The following is a 17764-nucleotide window of genomic DNA, read 5'->3' on the forward strand; positions in this document are numbered from 1 at the left end:
ACCCAAGTTACATTTTGAGCAGAAAAATGTTGTTCGGGCGAAATGTATATTTACCCGGCCTAATGTACATGCTTATATAATTGCTGACTGTGAGCGAAATCAAATTTTTTTATTTTTTAGAGGCAAAATCTTCCAGTGTTGAAGTTGGAGATAGGGATTTTCTTCAACGTTTTGTGATCCTTTTCGCGTCAAAGAAAAACAGTACAAAGTAATCATGTCTGAAGTACAACTTGACAGCAATCCAGAGCTTGCAAAAAAGTTCTACAACAGAACCTTGGAAAAGTTGGTGGAAATCAATGTTCCAGAAGAAACCAGAGGCGATATCGCTGAATTCATCGTGATGTTGGTTTCCAACAACAAAAGCCCACAAGAAATTATAGAAGAATTATCTGCTATTTCCGGAGACTCTATTAGCGTGGAATTCATCTCAACATTGTTTCAAGATTTAGAAGCTTTGAAGAATGCAGGCTTACAACAGCAGCTGGCGGAGCTTCAACAGCAGCAGCAGCAGCAGCAACAACAACAACAACAACAATTTACAGTAGGTGCCGCCCCATCGCCATTTACTGGAGTCAGTCAGTTCGCTAGTGTGGATTATAATGCTGGCGGCCCATTTGCTAATGCTGCCCCAATGAGATACAATAACAATAATGATCCTAATGGGGGATTTAGACAAAGAAATCAGAGATTTGGTCTTAATAATAACAATAATGGCGGGGGTATACGCAAGCATCAAAATAATGCTGTCAGAAAGAACTTTGGGGGAAATGCAGGCAATGCTCTTCAATTACAAAAAGCCTTGGCTGATTTGCTTAGTGGCAAGGATCCGACCAAAAAGAAGGTGCGTTGCAAAAACTTTCCACACTGTACCTTCAAAGATTGTAAATATGCTCATCCAACCAGAATGTGCTTTCAATTTCCAAACTGTCCTAATACAGGGGGCACCTGTACGTTCTTGCATCCAGGTGAGGATGATGCCTTGATGGCCGAATTCGAAAAAGTTAAGGCTGAAGCTGAACAAAGAAGAATTGAAAACAATCAAAAGATTGAACAACAAAACGGGATTGGTCTTTGTCATAAGGGTGCCAACTGTGTGAACCCAAGTTGTAAATATGGACATCCAACCAGAGCCAATGAAAGTAACGAAGTCAACGTGTTTGAATGGTGTGCTAATGGAATTAATTGCGCTGATGCAGGTTGTCATAAGGCCCATCCATCATACAAGACTAAAGAAGAAGTCTATGGTCCACAAACCCACTATAATAATAGAAAGTCAAACAACCTTGCCAAATTAGCTTCATTGATTTCTAATCCTGCTGCCGTGCAACAGACCCAGGAAAAGTCTTTGGAACAGTGTAAATTTGGCTCAAGATGTATGAATCCAAGATGTAAATTCAGGCATGCTAGTACTTCAGTGATGTGTCGTGATGGTGCTAATTGTACTAGAATTGATTGTTACTTCTCCCATCCATTGAGCCAGGACTGCAAATATTCTATCAACTGCAAAAACAAGTACTGTCTTTTCAAGCACCCTCCAGAGAGAGATGAAATGATCAATAAACCTTTGGTGTGGACTGCTGATGGTAGCAATGATGATACTAAGATGAATACCACCAATGAAAGACAATTTGCTGTCGCAGAAGGTGAAGTTTTGGAAAAAGCACCAGTGCAAGAAGACTCTTCCATGGCCACTTAACTAAAAGATGAAGGGGAAGTGAACATAGAGCGATGTTTAAAACGCGATATTTTCATTTTCCCATTTTGAAATGGCTGTTTTTTTTTTTTTTTGTTTTTTGTTCGACAGAAACATCCAATTATGAAGGCATCTATTTCTGTCAAATACTGCTTTTCGCTTGTTTGTTTTCTGTTTGCTACAATGTGTTATAATATTGTTATTATTTATGATCAACATCGTGAAATAATGGCTGAGTTGTAATTTATATAATTTATTTATTTTTTCCTAAATTTTGTGCTTTTTTTTTTTCTCTCTTCCACATTATTATATTTCTGTTTTAACCTGTTCTATAAAAAATTTTATCTCTTTATTTTGATATTTGACTCCTTTTGAGGTATGGTCTAATAGCATTGTGAAATGATTGAATAATATGTTGATTTTTCATCTGATTTGGACTTGGGGGAGAATCTCGAACCAAATGATTATTATTTTTCTGATTTACTTTGATTTAATTTGTTTTGTAAGCATTTCCCATTGCACTTTATTATTTTCTGTCTATTCATCATCATTATATTTTTTCTATCAAAGAATGTCACCTAATCACTTAGTGGGAATTCGTGATATATGGTCAGATGACCAAAAGAAATATCAAAAAAAAAAAAAAAAAAGTCAATGCGATGTAAGAAATCACAGGTAAAGATGGGGAACCCCAAACAAAAGGCAGATTAAGATTATATACAACACTCCAAAATCGTGTGAAAGTTCACTACCTGTTATTTCATCATTTAAACATAAAATAATGAGCGTTGATAATGTACAGCAGCAGCAGCCTCCAGAAGCCCCACAGGAACCCCAAGAGCCTGTCGAAGATATTCCACCAACCAGATGGGAGATCGAATTGGAGGTAAGTTGATTTCCTTATTATTGGTCCACTTGATCCCCTGGATATCTAAAATCGTGAAAGAAAACACATATCATTATGCTAACTCTGTTACTAACTGAAGAATGGTTTGTTCAATCTTTCTCCAACTTGAATTATTTGAACTATCTTGCTCAAAACCAATACCTTGAAGATGAACGGTTCATGTCCTACCTACGATATCTTTATAACTACTGGTCCCAACCAGAGAATGTCAGGTATATAATTTGGCCCAATTGTCTACACGTACTAAAGTTATTGTTGAATAGTCTGACATTCAAATATGAGATCTTGAAAAGAGAAGTGGCCGATATTATTATGAATGGTATGATTGAAAATTGGCATAAAAGCAAAAGTGTGGAAATGGTCGGGAAAACAAAGGGGGCTAGTAATAGTAATGGAAGTACCAGCATTGAGAACTATACGGAGAATAATAATGAGACTGAAACTGTTAATGGTCCAGCAACCAATCCAAATACAACTACCGACATCGACATGGCTAGTAAAGAAGATTCTGCTTCTCAATCAGCAATTAACAACAGCTAGTGGAAATATGCCCTCAGTCTGATATTAGTTATGTATATTTATATTATAGAATTCCTTGGACATCCTCTTTTTTTTTTGTGGTTTCAGATCTAGCATTTCCCCTTTTACACAATATACCTTGGAGCTAAACAAAAGGGCGTAAATTCATTACAAAATAACATAAAAACTAATAACACAAGTAAGGAAATAGAAATCAAAATCAATATCAAAATTCAACAGGCACGGGATCATTTTTTGGTGATTCTGGATCTTGTACCTGGGGGCTTTGACCTATATTTACTGCCATATACCCTCCTTTGAAGAATTTCTTCGCGCTCCTTGATCTTCCTCATTCTTAATTCCTCTTGCTGTCGCAACTTCCTTTCAGTTGCCTCTCTAGCCTGCTTTAGTCCATTGTACTTATTCACTAGATTGTTGTACTTTGTAACTTTCTCTTTGTATAGCATATTATCTGTAGTTGAGCCTTTCCATTTATAATCGCTGGGACCCCCCACAGGGAAGCTGCTCTGGCTCAATAATAATTCAGAGATTTCACCATTCTTCACTAGTATCTTAGCCCATTTATCGATTAGCTGATTCGTCACCTTGAGACTCTCATCAACTTGGTTTATGTTCCATTGTATTGTATCCAAGGTGCTGGATAAATTTGCAAGCAATGAGTTTATAAGTTTAAGCTTTGTGATCTCATCTACCTGGGTCAAAGGAAGCGCGTTAGATATGGTTGTCGTGCCGGTGAACTCATCACTGTCGCGAATCTGGTCCAAATTGGCCTTAATAGTTTTTAGATCTGCCAGAATCCGGTTTTCCAATGATGACATCTTTGTAGTATTAATAGCTAACTTGTCATCCCATTGGTGTTATACACATAAGCTGTTGTTTGTTTGCATTTTTTAGTAGGAGGCATTTTGTCGGTGCTCTTAGCAAGTGATTTGAAGTAATTCCTGGAAGGTCATCGATTTATGTCCGGGTGATGTTTTTTTGCAATTATTTTTTTCGGGTAGCTCCAATCCCATGGATACATCATCCCATCTCCTGAAGCAGCATATACTAGATCTCAATACTGAGCGTAGCCTCTTTAATGATGATTGGAAATGTTTTATTAGGGAATTAACCAACATAAAATTATGCTTTTATATGTAGCTTATACAGTGGAAAAAACAGGGCTCCTAAAAAAAAAATATGCTCAATATTGTTTATTACGTGACTTTTTTATTTATTTTTTTGTTTACAGGAAGTCTTATGTTATAGTTGTTCTTTGACTTGTTCGAATAAAGAATCATCAGATTGAAACATCGAAGAATAAGATGAAAATTAATTAGCGGAAGTGAAAATAAAAGTTAATTATGAGTGTCGAGAATTGAACAGAATCAAATAAGTACCAAGAAGTGAAAGAGTGCAAAAATAGAAAAAGAACGAAAAAGAAAAGTCTCAAAGAAATAGTAAATCAATTACTTCTTACAAAGAGACGATTTCAGAAGCACCAGAGTTATAGTTAGCCTGAGCAATTTGAATTTGAGAATCAGTAATGTCATAAACAACATAAGCAGATCTCAAGAAGCCATCACCGAGAATGTAGTAGTTAGAACCAGAGTCCAAGACACCAACCAAACATTCATCAGAAGTACCCTTGGCTTGACCATTCAAGTTGTACAACAAGTTGCTGAAAGGAACGGTGATGGTCTTGTCTTCGAAAGTGAAAGTGAAATCTTCACCCTTGGTAGAACAAGAAGTAGTATAACCACCGACTTGGGAAGAGTAAGTACCGTATTTAGTACCAACTGCCTTGGCAACGTCAGATGGGGCGTAGATCAAAGTGGTACCCGAGTCCAACAAAGCTGGGTACGAAGTGGAAGCAAAAGTGTTATCACCAGATTTGATGCCGTCCAAGTTGACGAAGAAAGCCACAGCTTCGGAAGTGGAAGAACCAGAGTCATCAATGTTGACAATTGACAAAGTTTTCAAGTCATCAGAGTATTTGGATTTATCAACCGCACCGAACAAGATAGAACCAGAAGTGGCTTCCAAATTGTTCAAGTACAAAGAGTAAGCGGCTTTAGAAATGATCCCTTGATTGGCCATTTGCAATGGCAAGTTGTCATAAGTGAAAGCATCGGTGTAAGATTGGGCTGAGGCTTCATTACCTTTCATACCGACCCCCAAAATTGATTGGCCAACGTTTTGAGTAGTGGCATCCCCGAATTCCAAACCAGTAATTTTAGAACCGCCAATAGTAACGGTTTCTTTGGCCCAGTCACCGGAGGCAGAAGATCCATCACCGTAACCGATTTTGAAGCCGGATTTGTCCTTTTTATAAGTAGAAGATTTGGAATTATCGTAAGTACCGTAGTTAGATTGAGTACCAGCTCCTGGGACCCACAAGTCAGAAGAGCCTGTGTCGACATCAACCTTCATCTTTTGGCCAGGGGTACCGATTTCGATTTCGGCCAAATACAAAGAGTATTCATTATCTAATTCCAAGTTAATACCTGCAGAGGAAGCAGCTCTGATGGCTCTTCTACCTTTGACTTGAGATTGAGTTCCATTGGAAGCACCATATCTGACGACGTTGAAGTTGAGTTGTGGTGGAGTGATTGTACTTCTTTCAACTGGGGCAGCAGATGCAAAGGAAGCCAAAGAAGCAGCAACTGATAACAAAACTGAGATGGATAATTGCATATTTGAAACTGAAATGAAAAGAATTGAAAAAATGGAGTTGAAAATGAAAGAAGAATTGAATTGATGAATTATAATAACGGAAATCAAAAGCTCTCTTAGTATGTAGTAGGACCTATTGGTATTTATACAATTTTATTCAATACAAAACTATTTTATTAATATATTTTTCCAAGTCTTATCCGTGTTTGAAGAATGCTTAATATCTAATTTTAGTTGTATGTCAAGAAATTTTATGAGGCGGTATTTCACATTCCGTGCTGCATGTTCAAATGTCTTTTCCGCATGCTGAGGTTTGAAAAATCTCCCATCATCCAATCTCCCCAGAAACTGACATTATCAATTCTATGGAGCCGTGCCAATGATTTTACCAAGGGTGCTGTAGAACACTAAGCCCAAGTGTGGACTTTTTCTTGCCCAGAAATGTTGCTATTTTTTTCTTGGTTTCACAATCAACAGAGGCGGCTTATTACAAGATCGTACTTACCTGTGGGAAATACCTCCTTCACAATAAGAACTATAATAAATTGCAAATTAATCTCCACAATAGCACAATCTCGTGATTTTCTTTTTTTTAGATGTAATAAATAATAAGGGCCTATAAAGGATTGAAAATATTATCGTCTGCCGTACAGTTGATAATCACCAATATAGTCCAACAGTAATACGTCATCTTGGTATCTAGAAATGATAGTTCAGAGGAAATGATTATAAATTTTGCAAGATCAATATTACTATGATTTCTGGGCCACCCGCAATCAAAAAGAAAGGCTCCATTATCTCTATTACCTGTAATCAAAGATCATAATGTCATTTTAAAATATTGCAGCATAGGAAGCTTCCACAGCATCAGATCAATATGACGTGCCATTTTGTTTTTAATAAATAAATGAAAAATTTTCTATTTAAATATTTTATTTCTTATTTCAACATTAAAGTAATATCTCTCGTCAAAAGGAACAATACACACATTCGAATAAGTAAGTCATCTGGGGGTGTAAAACGCTATATAGAATTACCAAAAGCCACGTTGACAAGAGTTAATTTAGAGATGACTGAATATATTTTCTAAAGCATGCTGATTTTTATTTGAAACTACTTTCCCCATTTTTCCTCTCCCTTATATTTTCATTATAGATATAAATTTATTCTTTTTATAATCCAAAAAATGTGATACACCCTATGATGGATTTATTACTATAGTTGGCTAATAGTCGTCTGTAGAGTGCTGCATATTACACTATAGACTTTCATGCAGTTTGCTTACACAGCGCCAGGCTGCATAATTGTGTGTATTACCTCCTATAATATAAGGATAACATTCAAAGAATTATTACGATATTAACGAACCATAAGTCGTGGAGCAGCCTTGATGCTGTTTGTGAAAGCCAGTATGCTATGACGACTGAATATTTAATATGTATGATATGGATCACTTACACAACAAAAAACACATACACACTGCAATGACATTAGTATTATTATAATAAAAACACGGCAGGAATGTGAATTAAAGATCCTTTTTTAGGAAAGAAATAACAAGCGATATCGGTTCAAGTTTATTTGAAGATACGACAGAAAGTAATTTATTAAACTTTATTCGAACAAACAAAGACGTAACTATAACTCATGAAGTAAAATGTGACTTACCATAACAAAAAGTTATCAAAGAAAAAATAAACAAAAAATAACAAGACGAAAAAAACACTCTCTATAATTGATACTCTATAATTGACTCTATAATTGATACTCAGGGTCTTTTTTGACCTTAGCATCATCTTTATTACCCCAATAATAATCACATAATGGGATAGCAATACTTGTCCAAAGTAGCAAACAGACAGTAAATGCAATGGCATATCTCATACCCTGTGTTTTTTCATAGTAAGGAGCATCACTGGATGGGAACACATGCTGTTGATATGGAGTGACAACAATTGTTCCAATCACAATCATAGCAGGAATTGTGAAGGATCTCAACACCAAACTCTTCTTGCAGGAAATATTACACCAACCAGCAAGCATTGGAGTATAGCAACCGTAAACACCAGTCAAGCAGTACCCAAACTTTCTAACACCTTCATCATGAGATTTTAGAAGAATCGCCATAGAGACGGTTAGAAGGCATCCGACAACCATTAGCACAGGCCAACGGCGATTCATTTTATCAGCAATATAGCCTGAACTCAACATTGTTACTAAATTCACTCCGGAGATGATAGTAGGAAAATTATTAATGTATGAAATACTGTACTTCTTTAAAGATTTCAAATAGACTTCAAAAAATTGAAGCATATAAGAAGCAGCAGTCAAAGTCCACAAACAATATCCAATGGAGAATACATAAGGTTGCCAAGAAAAGGTAATTTCTTTGAGAGTATCCAAATTGTAACTGATTTTCTTGGTAACACGGCCATCTTCTTCAAGACGCTCTTTGGCCCTCTTACGCTCCCATTCATTCAAGTAGAAAGCTTGAGTATTGTAAGGATAATCGGGAATCACAAAGAGACCGTAGATGATGATTGGTACGGATAAGCATGCTTCAAAGATAAACATCCACTGGTAAGCATGCAAACCTAGACGACCTTCCATCGAACTCTGCAACCCAGACTGAATGTAAGAAGAAGTAGCCTGACCAATAATACCAGCAATAATGTACAAATTGCCCAATCTGAGCACCTCATTACTCTTGAACCAACTTCCCAACATCACATGGCCAAATGGGTTAGTGGCTGACTCAAACAAACCCAAAAAGAAACGGCAAACGTATATCTGGTTAGCTGTGGAACATTTGTAAACGAAAAGCACAGTCAATGCCCAAAGTAAATCCATTATTGGTAAGAAATAACGAGGACGGAAGTAATTGGCTAAAAAAACTGCCGGAATACTACCGACAATGGTACCAATGTTGAAGAAAGTATTGAACCAAGAGAGCTGATTACCATTAAGATTCAAATCCTCCTTCATTCCCGACACATATGCGTTGGAAATATTGGTCTGATCTAGATATTTGAGAAAATAGGCAAGCATACTGTAACTAAGAATGAAGAATTGAAGCTTCAAGATCAACTTTTTTTCTTTAGGAGAAGTCCCTGGCTCGAACCATTGGAACCATCTAGCAAAGCCTGAGGAAGACGCTTCTTTTTGTTTGTGTGAACTAACGGAGACAACGTACTCTTCCTTGTTAGAAAGCGAAGAGCCATCAGGGTTATTAGTAACGGCAGACATGTTGTTTTAAGATATACACTACACAAAAGAAAAAGGGGTTATCTTTTTTTTTATTTCGTTTCTAGTTTTCAAAAGAGAAATCCCAGGAATATTTATTCTTGGGCTATCTGCCCCTCATGCATGTCGTCGGACAACCGTCGGAAAACTGTGGCGGATAACGAAGCCACAATTTGTAATCTGTGCGAGACAAAAACCGTTACGGGCCCCATTTCTTTTGTGATTTATCCCAGATTCCGTCGTAAATTATCACCAATTCATGGTTGCTTTGTGCTTCTATTGGACCTCTTTCTCTATGCTTTTGCTTCCCTGTTATCTGTCAGTTATCTGTCAGCTATCTGTCAGCTATCAGATTGCGCTACATCATGCAATATGGGGGTATAAGCAAAAAAAAAAATATTCCTCGCCTCTTTTGCCTATCTAAGTCATCCAGAGATAGCGGAACTTTAACCTTTGAACTGGAAAATAGTGGGAAGGTCCTCAGGATATGGTTACTGAGAGTCACGATTGTTTCCATCATTCACTATCACATTAATAAGCGATATCCACCTTTTTTTTTTAGCTTATTTTTCTGCGGCCCTCTCTTCCCTCTGTACTATTAATCCTTCATAGTGGGAAATCATCAGATATTGTAGCAATGTCTAAAGTAAAAATCTCAATTGGTATGTCGAACTATCATCTCCTAAGCAAGCAGCACATGCGAAGTAAAAATATCACTAACATTTTATTCAGATAGAGGCGGTACCTTCACTGATTGCTGGGCGGACATCCCTGGTCAAGGTGAAGTCATCTTCAAGCTATTGTCAGAAGATCCTCAGAATTATTCTGATGCCCCTGGTGAAGCAATTAGAAGAATCTTGGAAAAATATACAGGGGAACCCATCGCTAAAGATGCGAAGCTTGACGGTAACTTGATTGAATATGTTAGAATGGGTACCACTGTCGCCACAAATGCTTTATTGGAAAGAAAGGGTAGAAAATTTGCCTATGTCACCACTGAGGGTTTTGAAGAAGTTTTGGAGATTGGTACCCAAGCAAGACCTGAATTATTTAACTTGAAGATCCAGAAGCCCGGACCATTATATGATGAGGTTATTGGTATCGAAGAAAGAATCACTGTTGAGACTTCTTCAGATGATCCTAATGAAGTGATAATTGATCCTAGTGACCCGGAAATTATTATAACATCATCCACTACGCCGGTTAGAATAATCAAACCCTTGAATATCGATCTGAGCAAAAAGCGCCTAACACAGCTATTTGAAAAGGGATACCGTAATTTGGCGGTCTGTTTTGCTCACTCTTTCCTATATGATGACCACGAGAAAATAATCTATAAATTAGCTAAAGATGTCGGGTTCCATCATATTTCAATTTCTTCCGAAGTATCTAAAAGTATCAATTATTTGAATAGAGGTAACTCCACTTGTATTGATGCGTACTTGACACCAATAGTTCAAGAATATATTGACGGATTTTTATCTATTTTCAATAGTATTCCAAAAGTCCAATTTATGCAATCTGATGGCGGTTTGACGGATGCAAAAGATTTTAGAGGAATTTCGGCAATCTTATCCGGACCAGCAGGTGGTGTTGTTGGTGTTAAGGAAACATGTTATGAGAATAGAGACTTAGTTGGGTTTGATATGGGCGGCACGTCTACTGATGTTTCTAGAGTCAATGGTAATAATTTTGAAATCTCTTTCGAAAACAAAACCGCAGGTATCGAAAACAGTGCCGGTCAACTACAAATTCATACTGTTGCCGCAGGTGGTGGGTCTATTTTGAAATGGGAGAATGGTTTATTCCATGTCGGTCCTGAGTCTGCTGGATCTCACCCAGGTCCTGCTTCTTATAGAAAAGGTGGACCATTAACTGTTACTGATGCAAACTTGTTTTTGGGTAGATTGGTGATCTCCCAGTTTCCTAAAATTTTTGGGAAAAACGGTAATGAACCCTTAGATGGAGAGCTTGTGAGATCCAAGTTTGAGGAATTGACATACACTATAAACAAAGATACAGGGAAAAATCTTTCATCTGAGGATGTAGCATTAGGATTCTTGAATATTGCTAATGTCAAGATGGCTAATTCAATCAGAGATATTACGGAATCTCGAGGTTACGTTACCAAATCTCATACATTGGTTTCATTTGGTGGTGCCGGATCGCAAAATTGTTCTGCTGTTGCTAGAAATTTGGACATCAATAAAGTAGTGATCCATAAATATTCTTCCATTTTATCAGCGTACGGTATTGCCAAGGCGAAAATTACTTATGATTTGACTGAACCATACAACTCTGAGTTCTCTAATGATGCCCTTGAAAAAGCGCAAAGCACTATTTCTGATTTAAAGGAAAAAGTTGTGACTTACCTTGTCGAAAATCAAGGAATTAAGGATCAAGAAGACATTGATATTGTTGTGAGTTTATCAATGAAGTATAAGGGATCCAATACCTCCTTTTTAATTGAAGCTGTGAACGGCGACTATGTTACTCCGTTTCTCCAAACCCATGAAAGAGAATTTGGATTCAATAATCCTAACTCCCAAATACTTGTTTCAGCAATTAATGCTAAGGGTGTGGCTTCGCCTAATGGCAAAGAGGCTCCTATTTCTATCGATGATCAGATAAAACAAGTGAAATTGTTAGCCAAAACAGTAGATAGCAACGAAACTCAGCGTGTTGTATTTGAAAATGGTATTTATGACAACACTAAAATTTACCGTTTACAAAATATTGAAAAAGGTGCAGTTATACCTGGTCCTGCGTTAATTATTGATGCCACACAAACAATTTTAGTTGATCCTAATTCACAAGCATATATTTTGGATAGCCATGTGCTAATCGATTTATTTGAGCCAAAATTAGGCGAAGCAAATAATGATAATGACGCAGCTGTCGAAAAATCAGGATATGTGGCTGACCATGAAATCAATGAGAGCACACCATTAGATCAGGCAGATCCAATATTATTGACAGTTTTTGGACATAGATTCATGGGGATTGCTGAAACTATGGGTAGAACATTACAACGGACTTCGGTTTCTTCTTCAATCAAGGAAAGATTGGATTTTTCATGTGCTATCTTCGATTCTGAAGCAAGATTATGTGCTAATGCTCCTCATATCCCAGTCCATTTGGGATCAATGCAGTTTGCAATCCGTTATCAACATGAATTACATAAAGATACTTTGAAACCTGGTGATGTACTTGTGTCAAACCACCCTGAAGCAGGTGGTACTCACCTTCCTGATATTACGGTTATCACTCCAGTGTTCCACAAAGGGGAAATCGTCTTCTATGTTGCATCTCGTGGTCATCATTCAGATATTGGCGGTGCTGGTATTACTGCAATGAGTCCAAACACTAAGGAGTTATGGCAAGAAGGGGTTTCTATCAAAAGTTTCAAGTTAGTTAGTGAAGGCAATTTTAACGAAGAAGGGATTGTGAAATTATTCAACCAGGTTGCTGAAATGCCGGGCTGTTCAGCGACAAGAAATATCAGCCATAATTTGAATGATTTGAGAGCTCAAGTTAGTGCTAACAAAAAGGGTATTACATTGGTTGAAAATCTTTTCAATGAATATGGGAAACAATTTGTTCAATATTACATGAGAGCAATCACGTATAATGCTGAACTTGTGGTTCGTGATTTTTTTAAAAAAGAGTATCGAAAGAATGGTGGTAAAGCAATGGAAGCTGAAGATTATTTTGATGATGGAACCAAAGTAAAATTGAAAATCACTATTGATGGGGATAAAGGTGAAGCATATTTTGATTTTTCTGGCACAGGCCCAGAAACATATGGTCCAATGAATACCCCTGTATCGATTACCCATTCTTGTGTCATTTATGTCGTCCGATGCTTGATTGATTTGAACATTCCTTTAAACCAAGGTTGTCTTGTACCATGCCATATTGATATTCCTAAAAATACTATATTGAACCCTAGTGACTTTGTTGCCATTTGTGGTAGCACTATTTCAGGACAAAGAATTACTGATGTAATCTTGAAGTGCTTTGGTAATGTTGCTGCATCTCAAGGTTGTGCAAACTCTTTTGGTTGGGGCCGTGGTGGTAAAGACCCTTACACCGGTAAGGTGGAACCTGGTTTTGCGATGGGTGAGGCTCTTGGAGGTGGTGTAGGCGCATTGGAAGGGTATCACGGTGCATCAGCCTGCAATGTTCATTGCACGAATACCAAGACAACTGATATCGAAGTTGTTGAAGCCAGAGCTCCGGTGATGATAACTAAATGGGCAATTCGTAAAGGATCAGGTGGTGAAGGTAAATGGAGAGGAGGTGATGGAGCTATTCGTGAGATTGAGGCTCGTGTGCCTTTACGAGTATCTATCTTATCAGAGAGGAGAGTCTTTGCTCCTTATGGTGTAGAAGGTGGTGGACCAGGGGCCACGGGTCAAAACTTGTGGTTCAGAAAACAAGAAAATGGTGAATATATTGTTACAAAATTGGGGCCTAAGGAAATCATTTATGTGAAGGCCTTTGATCGTGTTCAAATTCAAACTCCTGGAGGAGGAGGATTTGGCCAGTCGTGATATCAATATTTATCAGTTGTTTTTCTTATTTCCGTAATAATTTTCTTCAGTATTCATATATTCATAGAGCAAAATAGATTTTTTTTTTTTTCTCGTTATTTGCTTTGATGATGTAGAGTTGACTTGTACATTTACTTCAATTGTTGGAATGTGCTTAGTTTATATTAAGCAAAGACCGTTAGCCTTCAGTTTTCCTTTAGAGGAAAATGATTCTTTTTTTAAAAAAAAGAAATAAACTTGAATAGTTGAAAAACTTTATTCAATAATTGTTTATCACAAGAACTGTATAAAGTTTGCATAGTTTATATAAACTAATGACGACAGCGATATGTAATGTCAGAGTTATCAGAAATTCAAAAAGCAGTAGCTTTGCAACCATTTTTCCTTCCTTTCGTTTCTTTTATGTATTTATTTACTTGGTTATTGTTTTCTTTTCTTTTTAATTTATTCAAATAACAACACATAATGCAAAATAACGTAAAATGGTAACACAAAAAGCAAAAATAAAAGTAACAACAAATGATAGGCAAATACCACAAAAATGACGAAAAATAAACAAAAACAAGAACAAAAAAAATAAAAAAAAAAAAAAATGAGATCATAAGAATCAACTTTGTCATTAAAATTAATCACAACTTCAATTCCTCAGGGGTGACCTTTTCAAATAAGTCATGGATAAGATCAGTTATATTGCCGATTTCATTGGTAATTTGTGAAGACACCAATATATAAGAGTAAATAATAGTGAAGTCCTTGTCATTGATGTGATCATCATCAACACAATTACTATTCTCCTTTTGGTACTTTCTGATTTTAGCCAACTTCAGCAACATTCGATCTTTGGCATGGGTAGTGGAAATACCTTTTGAGGGTAATGGAAGCCCCAATTTCATAGCCGAGGCAATCATATAAAAATTCAAAAGGATTCTTCCTTCAAGCTCCTCACGCTCATCCTTAATGAAATTAAGAACCATAAATGAATTATCAGTTGACAAGAAATTGCTACTGTTGGGTGACTCAGTTCCAAGTGATTGCAGCCCAGTAGAGTCCAAGTAACTCTCATTAGTCTTCAAAATAATCATGTTCATATTTTCAAAAGCATTAATGATCACTTCGGACGAGTCTAATAATGAACGATACTTTTCAAAATTAAACGGTCCTTTGATTCGAAATTCCATTGGTGCTTGCGAGCATAATGTCTCTAATTGAGAAAACAAATCATGGACTTTGAACTTATGAAGCGGCACCCCAACAAGTTCGTACCGTGGTTTACTGTTATCATCATCTTTGTTATTGTCCTCATTTTGGGAGCCTTTTCTCATCTTGTAATCTAAAGGATCACTATTCCATAATATTCCCAATTGCAACCAAAGTAAGCTCAATCCTTTCTTCAACCTGCTTCTTGCGCTCGACGGCAACACAAACGAAGTTATGAAAAGTGCCCAACAAATACCGACAGAAACACTAACAAATCTATGAAATCCAATTGCTCGGACCAATGGAGAGTTTCCACCTTCTCTATCATCTTCATCATCATCTAAAGTCATACTGAAACTATATAATGCCGTCAAATTGTAAGTCAATAAGATGAATCTACCATACGCGTTGAACTTTGGCCATTTCAAAATGATATTGAAAGAAGGAATCGAAATAAGAAAACCAACGGTCGCCAACGCCAAAGGATGACCAGAAAATAATGTCCAAGTGATCACTGCCGTCATCGACCCAAGAAAAGTGCCAATAAATCTCCATTTCACCGTCATTTGTGTGCCCCCAACCGTTTGGTTCATCATGATAGAATAAATAACCAATGCCCACTCGAGTCTCCAGTCAATGAAAATCATTCTAGTTTGAGGAATGAAAGCAATAGAGGATAGAATAAATGCCCCTATACCAACTCTCATTCCAAACTGAATATCCGAACGGCGAAAAGTGTTGAAAAATTTCCACAATTTGTATCGAGCGGTTTTGGAACTGCCATCAAAATCAGACAGGCTTTCAAAACCAGTGTGTTTGAAAATATTCAATTGAGGTCGACCATCATGATCTCTAATCTCGTGGTTTTTAACCAATGGGATTTCCAGTTCATCATGAGTCTCACTATTATCAAGACTGTTCCGTTTCCAAGAAAATTTCCAATATTTCCAAAATTTTGACCATCCAAAAGACTTTTTATCATTTTCAATATCACAAGAATACTGTTTTAACAATTGTAATGCATTGTTCAATTCGTTAGAGTACTCCATAATGGAATATGAAAAGTTGAAGCAACTTGCCGCCACTTCTTCTCCATCAGCTCTCAATTCATCTATAATAATATGTTCATCGTCATTAACAATTTTGAAAATTTTCTCATTGCTATAGATCTTTTCCATGGCAACGGTCTGTTTGCTGTTGAACAATTCTTGAGCCTTGTTTAAACTTTCAGCAAACATGCTAATATTTTCCACAATTTTATATGGTTCGTTGTTATCAAAAGGAACATGGTCCAAAATTTCTCTAACGGTGAAAGAAAATGATTTGATAGATGGACCAAGATAAAATATGAAAAGGTTGAATAATTGTGGTGGTAGGATCGTCTCTGATCCATAATCTTTGGTTGTTGAAGTTTCAATATCAAGCTCATCCAGTAATTCACTAACAGCGTCAAGATCGAGTTTCAAGTTCCCACTTTTAGAATGACAACCTTCATTGTTGAGTTTTGGCAAAAATTGTGGGCGCAGCTTATTTTTCCCCTTGTTATTTTTCAATTCATATTCATGAAGTAAATCCCATTGCATATCTGTACTATTTTTCAAACCAGCGAGATATCTGGTTAAGATAATTGTAGAATCCACAATTTTTGATAAGGTGGAATATTCAGTCTCTTTACCAGACACCAACAATTCATATTTACACTCTTCCAAATCAGTTTTCAACTTCTTAACACATTTCTTTAACTGGGCTTGAACTTTGGTGATTGCCACTTCGTGTTTATTCTGCCCGGTCAAAAACTTATCAGATAACAATGATAGGTAATCACTCATTAGATAATACGATTCGTTTAAATGTTTCTTGATGCTATCATTGGCGCTGATTGGCCACAATGTATAACAAAGAACAATAGACACCATTGCACCAGCAATCACAATCCTGAAAACTGAATTCAATCTATCAAATGGAATAGTATGAGAATTACCAATGCTTTCATCGTCATTAATGAATTTTCTGCTCCCTTCTTTGACAATGGTAGAAATCATAGAAGTTGAAGCCAACGAACACGCAACGTTAAAAGTCTGTTTACCCATTTTGATCTTGAAAACACTCACCACACTCAATGCAATAGAAATCACAATGATATTGATTAAATAGCTAATTTCATCTTGGGAAATGTTATACATATAGTTTGAAAAAAATGCACAAAACACACTGATGGAAAGACTGTAAAGCAATGAGATCATTATGAATAGTATTGATTGATGCATCGATCCAATTGACCTTGAAGGATGGAAATAAACCGCTACAGTCGCCACTAAATGCTTATTATCACTTGAACCGAGTAACTGGCCAATGGGTTTACAATAAACCCCCAATGACGCGATGAAGTACGCGATAGAGCATTTGAGGACATCACTAGAGAGATAATTTCGCACAATCACTCCAGTAAACGCGGTTAGTTTATGTTTTAGTCTTTCTATATATCTTATTTGTTGGTGATGATACAACGGCAAACCCTCTTCAACATTGGGTCTCAACACTATTATGGGCGGCGTACCAGTTATCGCTGAATCTAGAAGACTGACGTCATGATCATGAGAAGTTTCTCCAGTTGCTGGAATGATCACTGAGCTATTACCAACCACACGGCTATAGATCTCATCAATTTGATATCTATCCATCATATCAGTCGTGTCAGGATTATGATTATTTTGGTAATCGTCATCAGTCGCGGGGAACGCATTGCCAGAAATAATATTGTTACCCACTGAAAAAATCGAGTTCGCTGAAGTTCTCCTTTTGAGAATTGAGCTCTTTGAGTTGGCCCTGTTTAATTTAGGCATTTTGCTTATGTTCTAAGGATCACTTGTACAATCATAGGATTGTCAGTTACCATTGGCAAAGAAAAGACAGTAAAACGGTGTTAGGAATTTCATTCGATAAATAAATAGATAACAAACGCGCAGATCCCAA

General features: G+C 36.8%; 6 protein-coding genes across 6 annotated transcripts; 3 read left to right on the forward strand and 3 right to left on the reverse strand. All coding sequences in view use genetic code 12, as the record gives it.

Annotated features, from left to right (window-relative positions):
- Positions 1-214: 214 nt before the first annotated feature.
- On the forward strand, positions 215-1696 carry NAB2 (mRNA-binding protein NAB2; the record flags this gene model as incomplete). Its single annotated transcript, XM_064999440.1, has 1 exon — positions 215-1696. One exon carries the CDS (start codon positions 215-217, stop codon positions 1694-1696), a length of 1482 nt encoding a protein of 493 aa, XP_064855512.1.
- Positions 1697-2654: 958 nt separating this feature from the next.
- Positions 2655-3140, forward strand: SOH1 (mediator complex subunit SOH1; the record flags this gene model as incomplete). The annotated part of the gene is made up of 1 exon (XM_064999441.1): positions 2655-3140. The coding sequence occupies one exon, from the start codon at positions 2655-2657 to the stop codon at positions 3138-3140; it is 486 nt and encodes a 161-aa protein (XP_064855513.1).
- Positions 3141-3367: 227 nt separating this feature from the next.
- DASC09_058580 (uncharacterized protein) lies at positions 3368-3958 on the reverse strand (the record flags this gene model as incomplete). Its single annotated transcript, XM_064999442.1, has 1 exon — positions 3368-3958. One exon carries the CDS (start codon positions 3956-3958, stop codon positions 3368-3370), a length of 591 nt encoding a protein of 196 aa, XP_064855514.1.
- Positions 3959-7550: 3592 nt separating this feature from the next.
- DASC09_058590 (uncharacterized protein) lies at positions 7551-9041 on the reverse strand (the record flags this gene model as incomplete). The annotated part of the gene is made up of 1 exon (XM_064999443.1): positions 7551-9041. The coding sequence occupies one exon, from the start codon at positions 9039-9041 to the stop codon at positions 7551-7553; it is 1491 nt and encodes a 496-aa protein (XP_064855515.1).
- Positions 9042-9675: 634 nt separating this feature from the next.
- DASC09_058600 (uncharacterized protein) lies at positions 9676-13594 on the forward strand (the record flags this gene model as incomplete). The annotated part of the gene is made up of 2 exons (XM_064999444.1): positions 9676-9700; positions 9771-13594. The coding sequence occupies 2 exons, from the start codon at positions 9676-9678 to the stop codon at positions 13592-13594; spliced, it is 3849 nt and encodes a 1282-aa protein (XP_064855516.1).
- Positions 13595-14223: 629 nt separating this feature from the next.
- Positions 14224-17634, reverse strand: DASC09_058610 (FUSC family protein; the record flags this gene model as incomplete). Its single annotated transcript, XM_064999445.1, has 1 exon — positions 14224-17634. The coding sequence occupies one exon, from the start codon at positions 17632-17634 to the stop codon at positions 14224-14226; it is 3411 nt and encodes a 1136-aa protein (XP_064855517.1).
- Between the last annotated feature and the right edge of the window lie 130 nt (positions 17635-17764).

This window comes from Saccharomycopsis crataegensis, assembly GCF_037102585.1.
Source record: "Saccharomycopsis crataegensis DNA, jcf7180000000098, whole genome shotgun sequence".
In the NCBI taxonomy this organism is placed as follows: Eukaryota; Fungi; Ascomycota; class Saccharomycetes; order Ascoideales; family Saccharomycopsidaceae; genus Saccharomycopsis; species Saccharomycopsis crataegensis.